We start from the raw sequence: 14,570 nt of genomic DNA on the forward strand, positions 1-14,570 counted from the left end.
TGTTAGAGCAACAAGTGGAGAAGACGTGTTGTGAGACGGCAACTGAGACAGCGTTGATCCAAAGCCGTTCCTGCCCCGGGCTCGATCCTCTGCGGCTGGCACCTGATAGGGGACTAAAATCAATTGCGCAATTGACCGTCCACGTGGGAGCGACTGAGGAAGATGGGTCCATACCTGAACCTTAATAACGCCGGTGTAATCGGCGTCAATGACCCCTGGGATGACAAAAAAACCCTGTTTCCCAGCGTGTGAGCGAGGGAGAACCAGACCCACAAATCCGGCAGGGAGAGGTCCCTTCACCTGTGTAGGTATGGCGCAAACCTCCCCTGGCAACTGAAAATCAGTGTCCTCCTGCATAATCAAATCAAGCCCTGCACTTCCAGCAGTCGCCGCCCTCATGGAATCTATGGATTTTAAGGCAGAGGAACAGTTGTCTGAGTGAGAAACACCCCCATTTGGCCCTGGGTTCGGGGGAGACCCGTCATGCGGTTTCCCGACCCGCTACGACACTGATTAGCCCAGTGATAGCCCTTCCGACACTTGGGGCACTTCTTTGAGGGGCACTTCTTTGCCGTCGATGAGCGGCACTCCCGCTGAAAGTGACCCTCCTTACCACAGCGATAACAACACTTCCCCTCTTTCCCGCTTTTCCGCAGGGCGGCGGCCAGAACCCCAGCTTTATGTGCTTGTGTGCCGATGTTTTGGCACGCCCGCAGCATGTCTGACAGCTCTAGAACGCCAGCGGCTTGTGCCGCCTGCAGAGCACGGCGGCAATCCTCGTTCGCATTTTCAACCGCCATTTTTAACAGGATCTCCTGCGCTGCCGCAGGGTTATCCACCTGTCGGAGGATAGCCTCCTGCAATCTGTTGGTAAAATCCATAAAGGACTCTGATGCACCCTGACAGATACTGGCAAAGCTTTTGGTAGGCTTGCCTGAATCTGGGACCTTCCAGAAAGCATGCTGGGCGCAGGTGGAAATAATGGGGAAGACGGCCTGAGGGAGTTGAGACTTCATCTGAATGGTAGCAAACTGGCCCTCCCCTGCCAAGTGCTCATAAATGATACCTTGCTCTCTATATACCTGGGCTTGGCGTTCTGCCATCTGCCGATACTCACTAAGCCAAATAACATACTGACTGGGCGTCAGCATCATGCGCAACAGCGCCTTCCAATCTTCAGGGATCAGGGTGTACCCAGTACCTAGCCCTTCAATGAGACCACGTACATACGTGCTAGTCAGGCCGAACTCGCAAATCACTTTCTTTACCTCTCTGATCACCGAGTAAGGCAAACTGACCCAGTTTGCAACCTGGTTGCCCTGGCCATCATCCTGCCAGGTCACCGGACAAACTGAAACCAGATCAGCCAGCTCCTCTGCTGTAATATCTGAGCGAGTCTTCGCTGCGTGAACCATTTGTTGCACCAGCGAAAGCCCCTGAGCAGACATGGATGACCCCCCGGAGGGCCCCGGAGCATGGGGCCCCACGGGGAGATGGTAATCACACACCAGCTCCGGTGGGGAAGGCAAGGGAGGCGGTGGTAATAGAGGCACTGGGGGCGAAGCAGGGGGAGGGATGGCTGCAGGAGCGGACAGGGGTGGCGGGATCGGCAGCCCCTCTGATGGCGCGGGAGAGGGCCTTTCTGAGGCAACACGCTGTGTCACATCGCCAGGAGGGGGGATGACTGCAGGAGCGGACGGGAGTGGTGAGAGCACTGGCCCCGCGAGGGAGGGCCTGTCCGAGGCGACACGCTGTATCGCGTCGCGGCAGAGGTGCCAGGCGTGTAAAGCCTGCACGGGCGCCCAAGGCTCTTTGTGCAATGTCTGGCCCAACCGCTCCCAGTCTGCTAGCTTAAGGGTTCTGGCTTCAGGGTACCACGGGCATTGGGCACTCACCTCCTGTAGCAGGAGAGTGAGTTCTCGAGTGGGGCAGTCATGCTGAGCCTTACGCAGCAAATACTGTAGCTCATTGCAGTGTTGCACTTGCAAAGCAGAGAGGGAGCTTCCCATACTTACCACAATGAAAAATACTCACCGGGATCCGCGAAGCGGATGAGTGATGAGTCTGAAACCCTTGCCAGGCGAGGTGAGTGCTGAGGGCCCCACGTTTGGGAGCCAGTTGTTGCGGTTCAAATACAAGACAGCACAGAGCTTTAAGCAAGCAAACAGGCTGGTCTGCCAACGGACTGGTCCTGTCAGCTTTCCACCCTCTCCTTTATTCTTTCTCTCCCCCCGCGCATTACATTCTCCAACAGATCAAAGGAATACAGTGGCTTTGTTTAACATTCTTATTTACCAATTTCTATCTACCGCATTCCTTGCTCTCGGGCCTTGAGCCCAGTCCTGGGAGGCTTCCCACGGTTCATGTCATCTGGGTGAGATTCCAAGGTTCATGTCCTTGAGAGGAGCTGTGTGTGCACAGCTCCTACACAACACTCCAGGTGTGCCCTGAATGTTGCCGAGTGCCTGAACCTTGTATGAATCCTACAAGGTTCCATGTCAAACTTAGCCAAAATGTGATGTTGAATGTTTCTGAATTGGGGGTGTGGGTGTGGAATCTTGTCCTGATTAGGAAACTCCAATTTTTTGAGGTTTCCATCCAGAGCTAGAATCATGGAAATGTAGGGCTGGAAGGGACCTCAAGAGGTCCTTTAGTTCAATTCTCTCTGCAGAGACAGGACCAAGTAAACCTAGATCATCCCTGACAAATGTTTGTGCAACTTTGTTCTTAAAACCTCTAATGGTGGGGATTCCACAGCCTCGTTGGAAACCTTTTCCCAGGCTTAACTATCTTTACACTTGGAAAGCTCTTCCAAATACCTAACCTAAATCTCCTTTGCTGCAGATTAAGCCTGTTTCTACTTGTCCTACCTTCAGTAGACACAAATGCCAGTTGATCTCCATCCTCTTTATAACTGCCCTTAACCTATTTGAAGACTGTTATGGATCCTTGCTTGTGCTCTTTTTCTAAAGATTACACATGCTCAGTTTTTAACCATGCTTCAGAGGTCAGGTATTCTAAACCTCTTATCATATTTGTTGCTCTCCCCTGGACTCTCTCCAATGTAGCCATATTTTTCCCCCCTTCCTAAGTCCAAAGTACTTCATTGGTTTCTATTGAATTTCATCTTTTTGATTTCAGACCAATTCTCCAATTTGGCAAGGTTGTTTTACATTCTAAAATTGTCCTTCAAGGAGTTAGAAACCCCTCTCAGCTTGGTGTCCTCTACAGATTTGTAAATGGATATTCTCTATTCCATGATCCAAGTCATTGATGAAAATTCTGACTAGTACCTGATCAGGACAGACCCCTGTAGTATCCTACCAGATAAACTTTTCCAGTTTGAGGGCTAACCTTTGAAATGTACCCCTTGAGTATGTTCTTTTGACTAATTTTGTACCCATATTATAGTAATTTTAATCTAGACCACATTTTCCTTGCTTCTGAGAATGTCATGTGGGACTGTCAAAAGCCTTACTAAAATTTTACACTGTTTCCCCCATCCTCTGGGTCAGTAGAATCATAGAATATCAGGGTTGGAAGGGACCTCAGGAGGTCATCTAGTCCAACCCCCTGCTCAAAGCAGGACCAATCCCCCAACTAAATCATCCCAGCCAGGGCTTTGTGAAGCCTGACCTTGAAAACCTCAAAGGAAGGAGATTCCACCACCTCCGTAGGTAACACATTGCAGTGCTTCACCACCCTCCTAGTGAAAAAGTTTTTCCTAATATTCAACCTAAATCTCCCTCACTGCAACTTGAGACCATTACTCCTCTTTCTGTCATCTGCTACCATTGAACAGTCTAGATCCATCCTCTTTGGAACCCCCTTTCAGGTAGTTGAAGGCTGTTATCAAATCCCCCCTCATTCTTCTCTTCTGCAAACTAAATAATCCCAGTTCCCTCAGCCCCTCCTCATTTTTGTTGCCCTTTGCTAGACTCTTTCCCATTTTTTCCACATCCTTCTTGTAGTGTGGGGCCCAAAACTGGACACACTACTCCAGATGGGGCCTCACCAATGCCAAATAGTGGGGAATGATCACGTCCCTCGATCTGCTGGCAATGCTCCTACTTATACAGCCCAAAATGCTGTTAGCCTTCTTGGCGACAAGGGCACACTGTTGACTCATATCCAGCTTCTCGTCCACTATAACCCCTAGGTCCTCTTCTGCAGAACTGCTGCCTAGCCACTTGGTCCCTAGTCTGTAGCGGTGCATGGGATCCTTCCGTCCTAAGTGCAGGACTCTGCTCTTGTCCTTGTTGAACCTCATCAGATTTCTTTTTGGCCCAATCCTAGATAAATTGGAGGTCCCTCTGTATCCTATCCCTACCCTCCTGCGTATCTACCACTCCTTCCAGTTTAGTGTTATCTGCAAACTTGCTGAGGATGCAATCCATGTCATCCTCCAGATCATTAATGAAGATATTGAACAAAACCGGCCCTAAGACTGACCCTTGGGGCACTCCGATTGATACCAGCTGCCAACAAGACATGGAGACATTGATCACTATCTGTTGAGCCCGACGATCTAGCCAGCTTTCTATCTGCCTTATAATCCATTCATCCAGCCCATACTTCTTTAACTTGCTGGCAAGAATACTGTGGGAGACTGTATCAAAAGCTTTGCTAAAGTCAAGGAATAACATGTCCAGTAACCTTGTCAGAGGGGAAATTAAATTGGTTTGGCATGGCTTGTTCTTGACAAATCCATGTTGGTTATTACTTATTACCCTATTATTTTCTGTGTTTACAAACTCATTAATAACTTGTTCCAATATCTTTCCAGGTATCTAAGTTAGGCTGACTGATCTACAATTCCCCAAGTCCTTTACCTGTTTGGATTGATTCAGCTAGCTCCTTAAGTACCCTAGATTAATTTCATTAGGCCCTGCTGACTTGAATATATCTAACTTATCTAAATATTCTTTAAAATGTTCTTTTCCTATTGTGACCAGATGCTTAAAACAATTAACCTGTTCAATGAAGACTTAAGCAAAATAGGCATTAAACACCTCAACTTTCTAGCGGTCGTCATCGTTATCTCTCCTTCCCTGCTAAGCAGAGGACCTATACCTTCCTTTCTTTCTCTTGCTGCCCATGCGTTTTAAAACCTCTTCTTATTGTCTCTATATTCCCTTGTTAGGTGTAATTCATTTTCTGCCTTAGCTTTTTTGATTTTTGTTCATCCATGTACAATATTCTTTTATATACTCCTCCTTAGTTATTTGTCCATGGTTCCATTTTTTTTTAAAGGTCATTAAAGAGCTGCTGATGGAGCCATACTGGCCTCTTCCTATCTTTTCTCCACATTGGGATAGTTTACTGTTATGCCATTAATATTGTTTCTTTCAGAAACTTGCAGCTCTCCTGAATTCCTTCTTTCCCCCTCCCCCCTGCATATATTTTATTCCCTTGGGACCTTGCCCCTACTGCTTGAGTTGGGATGAAATGTGGAAGTAGCAAAACTTTATAGGACTGAAATTCCAATTTTTAGTCCTCTCTACACAAATCACTTAAACATCAAGTGACCGTACAACAGAACAGGTGATATCTATTCTTCATAAACTCTCTCTTTAGCTGTGTGACTTTCTGAAGTCTGAGTATCTGGAGGAGCAGGGAAGGCCATCAAGCAGCTGGGAGACCATGTCACCAACCTGAAGCTCTTGGGAGTGCCCCAGAACGGCACCGGAGAGTACCTGTTCAACAAGCACACCCTGGGGGAGAGCAGCCGAACTTCACTCCAAGATACTACCTAGCTTGGTGACATCTATGTGCCCAGAGAAGATAAATTGACTGAACGCTAAACACTGTGAATAAAACATGGCTTTGAATTGAACTCGATGTTTTTTTGGCCTTATTTTGTGAACTGGCTTACATGTATAGCTTTGCTGTACTTACAGGCAATAGAACTCAAAATACTGTCAGTGCTCTAACTACTACACATTAATAACATGCGTGCACTTCTTGACTTTGCCCACTTCAGCAGGAATCTGAAACGTAATACTCAATCATAGTTGTAGGCTCAGTCACGTCTTGTCTTATCCCTCAACCACTACCCTAAACAGATTCAGAAACTACTGTTCGTACAAATGAGCTCATTTTCTTATAGTCACTTAAGAACCAACTATCTCTATCTTCCACTCAAGTCTGCCACACTGTTGGCTCTCCAGGCAGTATTTCCACACCAGTGAGATTCCGTCTCCCCCATCACTGTAGGTAGTGGGTGAAAATCTCTTACCTCTAAGGCATAGGCGCCGACTCCGTGGATGCTCCAGGGCTGGAGCACCCACCGGGAAAAATTAGTGGGTGCTCTGCACCCACTGGCAGCCACGCGCCCCACCCCACCTCACCTCCTCCTTTCCCTGAGCGTGCCGCATCCCCGCTCCTCAGCCTACCTCCCAGCACTTGCTGCTGCCAAACAGCTGTAGCAAGCTCCGGGAGGGAGGGGGAGAAGCGGGAACCTGGAATGGTCAGGGGAGGAGGTGGGGAAGAGGCAGGGTGGGGATTTGGGGAAGGAGTTGGAATGGGAGTGGGAGCACCCACTGGCACCAGTAGAAGTCAGCACCCTGTGCTATAAGATTCTGATTAAGAAGAATGATGCCATGTACTAGCTTGCCCAAGCAAGCAGTCTAGTGCCTCTCAAACAGAGCTTTCCAGGTAACCTCTCACAAGAGGACTGTTCTTCTGCCCCCTGACTTCTATAGGCAGCAGTTTGCAATTGGCAGAGATGTTATTTTGTCAGAAGCTATCTGGAAAGCTGTAGTTGATGGGAGGGAGGAACCCTTCCTAAGCACAGTCGTATCCTTCCTGTTTACAGGGCTCTGGCATTGGATTTCTGAGAACCATGGTTCCAGAGCTCCTTGAGAATGAAGCCAGGTACCACGCAAGGCTGAATGTGTTCAAAGGCCATCTCTTCAATGTTCTCTTAGCACTGAGCTCTCCTTTCTAAAAAGGCACCATAGAGCTGGTGAAAAGAAGAGTGAGAAATGGTCGAGTAACTGTATTTAAGGCATCCGATGAAGTGAGCTGTAGCTCACGAAAGCTTATGCTCAAATAAATTTGTTTGTCTCTAAGGTGCCACAAGTACTCCTTTTCTTTTCACAAGATAATGCCATTTAATGAGTAACTGCGATAGCTAAAAATCTGCACTTCTAACTCCTATTTGTAATCCTCCTGCAGCTTTGTGACTTCCTGGAGTCTGACTACCTGGAGGAGCAGGTGAAGGCCATCAAGCAGCTGGGAGACCACCTCACCAACCTGAAGCTCTTGGGAATGCCCCAGAATGGCATGGGAGAGTACCTGTTTGACAAGCGCACTCTGGGGGAGAGCAGCTGAACTTCATGGTGTAGAACCAGTCCACGGTGCTGGCTCACCAGTGCATAGATGTATTGCCTTATTTGCAATGTATGAAAATAAAACATGGTGTTCACCTGTGGCTCATCTGACTTTACTTACAGGGTGCTCTAATTAAATTTGTCAGTGTTGTGAGCCCCTGCCAACAGGGGCTGACATAGAAATGACTGTATGCTACATAATGTATGGATGGCTGTTGGCCATGCCTGGTTCATTACAAGCCCAAACTATACTTAAACTCTAAAATCCACTTTCTTGTGCCACTGCCAGTGTATAATATCAAATCCTCCTGAAGTGACCCTATGTGCATAAATGGCAGCTGCATCCCACACCAGGCACATGGGCCATTTAAACGTGTAGTTTGAGGCCATTATTGCCCCACAAAGAGGGATAAGGAATATCCCTATTCAGGATATTCACCTGCTGCCATACAAGTGTTTCCTCTACCCATGTCCTTTGTAGCTATAAGCCTGGTGCTCTAAAGTCAATGCATTTGAATGATAAGTCTCTGTGAGGATGACTACTAATCATAGTGCATCACGAGCTATTTGGGATAGTGGGGTGGGATAACTGGATACTGCTCTGGGTGTGTGTGTGATAAAGGAAAAGCAGAACACCCCCTCTTCTGCTGAGGAGCTGCACTGTGAATGAGTGGGGTAGACGTCCAAGGCAAGAGTGAATAATACAAGAACACTGCCATCAATCATCTGATGTCAAACTGTAATTGTGTGAGTAGTGGACTGAGCTTCCCGATAGCTGAGGAATTGTGCCATTAGTATGACTAGGTTTAGAAATCCCCTGGTTGTGGGCGCACATGTGACCACCATAGAATCATAGAATATCAGGGTTGGAAGGGACCTCAGGAGATCATCTAGTCCAACCTTCTGCTCAAAGTCGGACCAATCCCCAATTAAATCATCCAACAGATTTTTGCCCCATATCCCTAAATGGCCCCCTCAAGGATTGAGCTCACAACCCTGGGTTTAGCAGGCCACTGCTCAAACCACTGAGCTATCCTTCCCCCCACTTACTTGAGGCTAGACCCACTTGCTGTTGCATATACTTGCTACTCAGCCTGAATCAGGAAATCTCTGTGCATGTGGGTGGGTCTCTGAGATCTCTCCTGCATAGACCATCCTCTCATTGGATACTAAATACATATATTGGCTATGGCTGGAACCTACTCACCTGCTTCAGGCTAGTATTGTTTATACATGTCAGGAGGCAGAGGTGCAGTCTTGCTCCTTTATTCTGTGGCAGGATCACAGCTACAGAACTCCTTGCCGGGGTAAATGAGATAAAATAGTACTTTGAAAAAAAAAACGGGGGGCAGGGGGGTGGACAAACACTCAGGGCATCTGTCCTCCAAAATAGGGGGAGGAGCAAGAGAGAGAGAGAAAAAGAAAACCTAGTTTCCATTTTTTAGGGTTTTTTTCTTGGCTTAGTAGATACTATGGTGATAGGTGCCTTTGGAATAGCCTCTTTCTACCCAAAAAGAGCTGAATTTTGAATATGACATGAAATTATCTTTGTTGAGAAGTTAGAGAAGGGGCTGATGCCATTTGGTTTATAGAAGGTGCAACTGAAGATTTAAAGAAAGTGACAGCTTGAAACCTGTTTGTCCTCAAATATCCTGCATGGAGTAATACAGCACCAGAGAGCTACATCTACGCAGAGGCTGTTAATAAACACAAAGTTATTGAGAGCTGGGCTCTTTGTAGTCTCGTATTCTAGCATAGTGATAACTGGAAGAGTAGCAGGGCTGTCAGTGTTGCTCTTTGCCTTTTCTACTGCCCCCGCCCCATGAGATCTGGTACCAGCAGCCACGTTCAAGGTCACTGATTTTCTACAACTCATTGCTCAGTGTCAAGGTATATTTTGCGACTCCCAGTCTCTTTGAAGTTGCTTGACAAAGGGAATCCTGCTTTAAGTCTATGTTTAATTTGGGAGGAACAGATTTCCAAGATGGCTTAATATGTGAGATATTCTATGTAAATGGAGTATTGCCCTTACAGACTATTCAGGAACTCCATTCTTTGACTCCCACATCCCACCGCTACCTGCATTATCCAAAGGGTCATCTGTTGCTTTCTTCTCTGATGCGGCTCTGGTATGCAGCAGGATCCATTCCAGATGCTAAGAGCTGCTTCCTAGGAATGAATGGAAGAGAAGACCTATCAGTGTGTGCTTTTCAAATTTTGTTTTTAAATTTTGTGGTTAAGAAATATGGATGGCAGAGAGAGGGATTTCCCAGTGTCCCTGAACGTGTGACCCTTTGAGGAAAAACTGGATCCTGCAGCCAGGGGTACTGGAACAATTTTCACAGTGCGGGTGCTGAGAGCCATTGAACCAAACTGTAAACCCGGTGAATAATGGACTCCACATCAATCCAGAGGGTGCGGCAGCACCCTTAATTCCAGGACCTTTGCCTGCAGCTGGGTTTCTGAGAATTCAGTCATTCCTTGCAATGCTGTCAGACAGACTTGCTGCATTGACATTAGCTGGGAGGAACAGACCTCTGTAAAACACGTGGGATGCAGGGTATTCTGTTTTTGCATTGCCACAAGAATAGTTAGATGGCTGTTCTTGTTGGAATCATTGCCATTTTCACATATGTTGGCTGCTCCTGTCCATGTCCCCTGGGCTCCTCTTGTGTCCCTCCAGTTCCCTTAGGTCTCCACTGCTCTGCTTGAGCTGTCCTCTTCCAGTTATACTTTTGCTGTTATTATTTTTTCCTTTGTAGTGCCCATAATGAGCTGGGTGCTACACAAATATGAGGGAAGGCACAATCCCCTTTTACACTCCATTGTGATGCTCCAGCCTTTGCACTTTCCTACCACAGTCTCTCCTGGGAGAAACCCCAGCCTGTTAGAGACAGATCTGAACAGAGAGGGGATTTCAGAGTTCTCCATAGAACAGAACAGGGAGTTGCATTAAGCTGCATTTCAGACATCTGAGCGGCTTTGGCGTTCCTTGGGAAATGTCACAAGAAATGGGAAGCCATGTGCAGGCCAAGGAACATGTATCTAATCTCATGTGTATCTATTCTGTGTGGGCATTTATATAGCCTCTATTATCATAGTGACTCAGCAGCTATATAAACATTCCTCCAGACACCCCCTAACACCTCTGTCCTTTCCTTCCTCACAGGGTGTTATTGGATTTATTTGCTGAACTTGTCGCTCTAGCTCAGGCTGCCATACACCAAATAGGTTGTCATGGTAACAGGTCAAGTCATATTACTGAATCATCCCTTCACCTGTGGGAAGTCAGGAACAACCCCACCCTGCTGCTCATTGGTTCCTTGATGCAAATGAGATTTCCATTGGGCAGCAGCAGCTGGCAATCACACCCACATGTGACTCTGAAGGGAATTAATAGCAACTGTGAAGGTATAGGCTGTGGTCTTGTCTTGGGAGGGGTTGTCTAGAGCTTGGTCTCAGAGTTTGTGGGTAGCTAAACTGCTGAATGGAGTCTCAAGTGTGCCAGAACTTCCATGCTGAGTGTGAAGCTGCTGTGAACAGCATGGTGAACCTGGAGCTGTATGCCAGCTATGTCTATCTGTCCCTGGTGAGTGTTTCTCTTGTGTTCCTGCAAATCCAGGACTTGGTGTGACTTTTTTTTTTTGCATTGGGGGATTCACATTCTCATGCTAAAATAAGCTTTAGAGGCTTCTCTTATTATCTGGGTTGAGTACCTTTTCCAAGTAGCTGTTCCTGAAGCAATTTTAGGCCAAAGTAAAAATTTCCCTTATAGGGGTCTATAGATCAGCTATTAAACTAGTAACCTTGGAGATGGAGCCTTCATCTTCAAGATCTAGAAGGTTCATTATGTTCATCTCTGATTCTTGAACCACTAATCCTGTCCCTTTATTAACTCTGTGGCTAGTGAAATATCTTCATGCTGGACAACTGCTTGCTCCTGAGCCATAGTTAAGTAATGGTTGCCTCTTCTTTATAACCATCAAAGATGGCTGGAAAATGACACCATGTGAGAGGTGGGGAGATATCCTTATCTATAACAGCACAAACAACTCTCAGATCTGTTAAGTGAATGAGGGAAAACTAGATTCTTTTGTCTAATGGTATTGCTTAAAGACTCTCTGCCTTCCACAGAAAGCTCTAAATTAAAACAGCTGTGAGTAGAGTTAGCTGGCTGGCAAACTTTATACAGCTGGGATCTGGCAGAAAAAGGGGCATGCTCTTCTAGTCCTCTTTTTCTATGTAGCGTTCCTACTTGTAAACCCAGTAATCAATACTGCACCTGTATAGCCCTGAAACACTATGTTGTGTCCTGCCTTGAGAATGTCCAGCAGGAATGTGAGGCAGTGAGCTATGTGGATGAAATAGAAAGGATTTAGGTTCCCTGTATGTTCTGGAGTATAGGGAGGGCTTTCCGAAGCCCTTCTCTTTGTGAGGCTGATGTGGGTATCAAAGAACTATGGTCATAATTCTTTGTCTGGCTTCATCTGAAGGTGTATAGCTTTGTTCTTCCTGTAGTAGGTAAGCACAGTGAAGGTATGGGGAAGGATCTATCGCTACACCTGAAGAGCTGCTGCCTAGAATAATGAAAGCCACATGAAAAGTCCCTTCACAGCAAGGAACTTCCTGTGGCATGATGCTTTATTACTGTCAAATGTCATTCATTTCCTGTCCTCCTCCCCAGTCCTACTACTTTGACCGTGATGATGTGGCCCTGAAGCACATGGCCCAGTTCCTGAAGGAGCAGTCCCATGAGGAGTGGGAGCATGCAGAGAAGTTCCTGAAATACCAGAACAAACGAGGGGGACGCATTGTCCTGCAGGACATCAAGGTGAGACAGTCAGTAATCGCCCAAATGGGAGGGTAGAATGAAGATTCTAGGACAGTAACTCAGCATTTCTTGCTGTGTGAACCTGATGCATAGGCTGGTAGTGGCATTTCTCATCTGTAAAAGAGACCTAATCTACTACCTGATCAGCCCATTGTCCTGGTGCTCATTTGAAGAATAAGAAACTTTTACTTCCTGCTTCTTACCTAGCATGTATTGGGCTCTGTTTTCAAATGGACACTATTTTTGTTTTGTTCTAACTTACTGTTTTCCAATGACTGAAGTGTCCTTTATGTGTGTGAGAAGACTGCACAGCTAGTGGCCCTTTGTTAATTCTAAAGTGTTTGTGTCAGGAAAAATGCTTTTGCTTAGAGAAAAAGCATTAAGAATAAAATTGCTGAATGACAAGAGTATAGCAAGGAGCTAAGCAAATGTGCTAACTCCTAGATGAAGGAAGCAGGGATCCACTTCTAATAGTGCAAATGTTTCCATTCTGTTGCTGGTCTCCTACAGAGGCCGGAGCAGGATGAGTGGGGAAACAGCCTGGAGGCCTTGCAATGTGCCCTGCAGCTGGAGAAAACTGTGAACCAGGCCCTGCTGGACCTGCACAAGCTGGCTACTGAGAGGAATGACCCCCATGTGAGTGACTGGATAGTAAAGGAAATAGCAGTTACTATTTCCTTTCCTACAGAGAGAAGAGTAGGAGAGGCTCAGAATTTGAACACTGTGATTCACTTGAGGAGAAACTACAGGGTCTGTGGTGGGAAGGGGTAAAGAGGAAACATGCCATAAATCAAGCTGGAGAGACCCCTTCCTGGACTGCCTCTCACATTATTCTTTGCCCTTCACCACTGCTTATGTTTTGCCTCTCCCTACACTTAAGGCTCTAATCTGCTGTATTATGCCTTCGATTATGGCCTGATCTTCCTTGATCTCTAATCTTAGATGGGATTGGGAATTTTTTTTGCTCTGCATGAGGCTTATACAATGACTCTGCATGTTCCTTGCTACCACCTCCTAGGATTCCTTAGGTCAGTGGTGCTATTGCTCTGGACAAATACAGAATACTGCTTTTTGTAGAATCATCCCTGAAAATGGGAGGTCTCATTTTGAGATTATGCCATGAAAAGTCTGAAGTGTGACTGACACTACTGGGCTACAAAAATCTGTAACCCAGCATAGTCCTCCTAACCCTCTGCTTTTCTCTTGTAGCTCTGTGACTTCCTGGAGTCTGAGTACTTGGAGGAGCAGGTGAAGGCCATCAAGCAGCTGGGAGACCACCTCACCAACCTGAAGCGCCTGGGAGTGCCCCAGAATGGCTTGGGAGAGTACCTGTTTGACAAGCTCACCCTGGAGGACAGCAGTTGAACTGGACTCTAGGGATATTGCTTATTTGGTGACTCATCTGTATGCAGAGGAAATAAGAATTGAGCTATTTACTGTGAATAAAACTTAGCTGTCAGTTGTAACTTGACTTTGCCCTTTCTTAGTCTGTTAAATTGGCTTCAATGAGTCACTAATTACACTACACACTAACAGGAGCTGCACATCCAGTGAGTGCCTTAGCAATTACTGTGAATAAAATAACAGGCTTCTTGGTTGTGCCCACTATAGTATACATCTGGAAGGTAACACTCTCCATCCCAGCTGAGGTTCATTCCCATCCACTTAATTCATGAGTGGTCAGCTAAACAGATACAGCTTATTTTCAGGTGCAGTAGTTTCTGCATCTTAAAGTCACTTAAGAGAGAAGCTGGATTTATGCCTACCACTCAGGCTCTTATAGTGTTGACTCTCCAGCTAGTATCCCTACATCACTGAGGTACAGTCAAAGCATTGCTGCAGGTACTGAGTGAAAAGTTCTATTCCAGGATTCTGCTTAGGCAAAATAATGCCATCTAACATAACTTGCCCGGGCAAGCAGCTAAAAAGCATTTGGCTAGTACTGTCTCACAAGAGGTCTTCTGACATGGCTATATACAACAGTTTGTTTAAAAAAAAAACAAAAAAACAACCCTTCTTTGGTCTTAAACATAATCTGCACATGTACTGGGATCTGGTGCTAGCTTTATGAGAACTGCAATGAGAGAGCTTCCTGCCAGAGGAGCTCAAGTACACAGCAAGGCTTAATATTTTTCAGATGTCACCTCTTCCCCGGAACCTAGAACCAGGCACCATACTGCTGGGCAAAGGCGAGTGTAGGTAGGTGGGGGAGACAGCCCATTAGCTGCTTAGCTTTCATTGCTATTTGTAGATGTGAGAGTGCAGGCTAGACACTATAGCAGTAAACCAAATGCCATGAGAAAAGGAGGACTTGTGGCACCTTAGAGACTAACCAATTTATTTGAGCATAAGCTTTTGTGAGCTACAGCTCACTTCATCAGATGCATAAAAGTGGAAAAAGCAGT

At 46.3% G+C, this 14,570-nt stretch overlaps 1 protein-coding gene across 1 annotated transcript; it reads left to right on the forward strand.

Moving 5' to 3' along the window:
• The first annotated feature begins 10,784 nt into the window (after positions 1–10,784).
• Positions 10,785–13,530, forward strand: LOC140896527 (ferritin heavy chain A-like). Its single transcript, XM_073308453.1, has 4 exons — positions 10,785–10,923; positions 12,019–12,165; positions 12,676–12,801; positions 13,375–13,530. Exons 1-4 carry the CDS (start codon positions 10,822–10,824, stop codon positions 13,528–13,530), a joined length of 531 nt encoding a protein of 176 aa, XP_073164554.1. The 5' UTR covers positions 10,785–10,821.
• The last annotated feature ends 1,040 nt before the right edge of the window (positions 13,531–14,570 follow it).

Source organism: Lepidochelys kempii, chromosome 12 (genome assembly GCF_965140265.1).
Source record: "Lepidochelys kempii isolate rLepKem1 chromosome 12, rLepKem1.hap2, whole genome shotgun sequence".
In the NCBI taxonomy this organism is placed as follows: Eukaryota; Metazoa; Chordata; order Testudines; family Cheloniidae; genus Lepidochelys; species Lepidochelys kempii.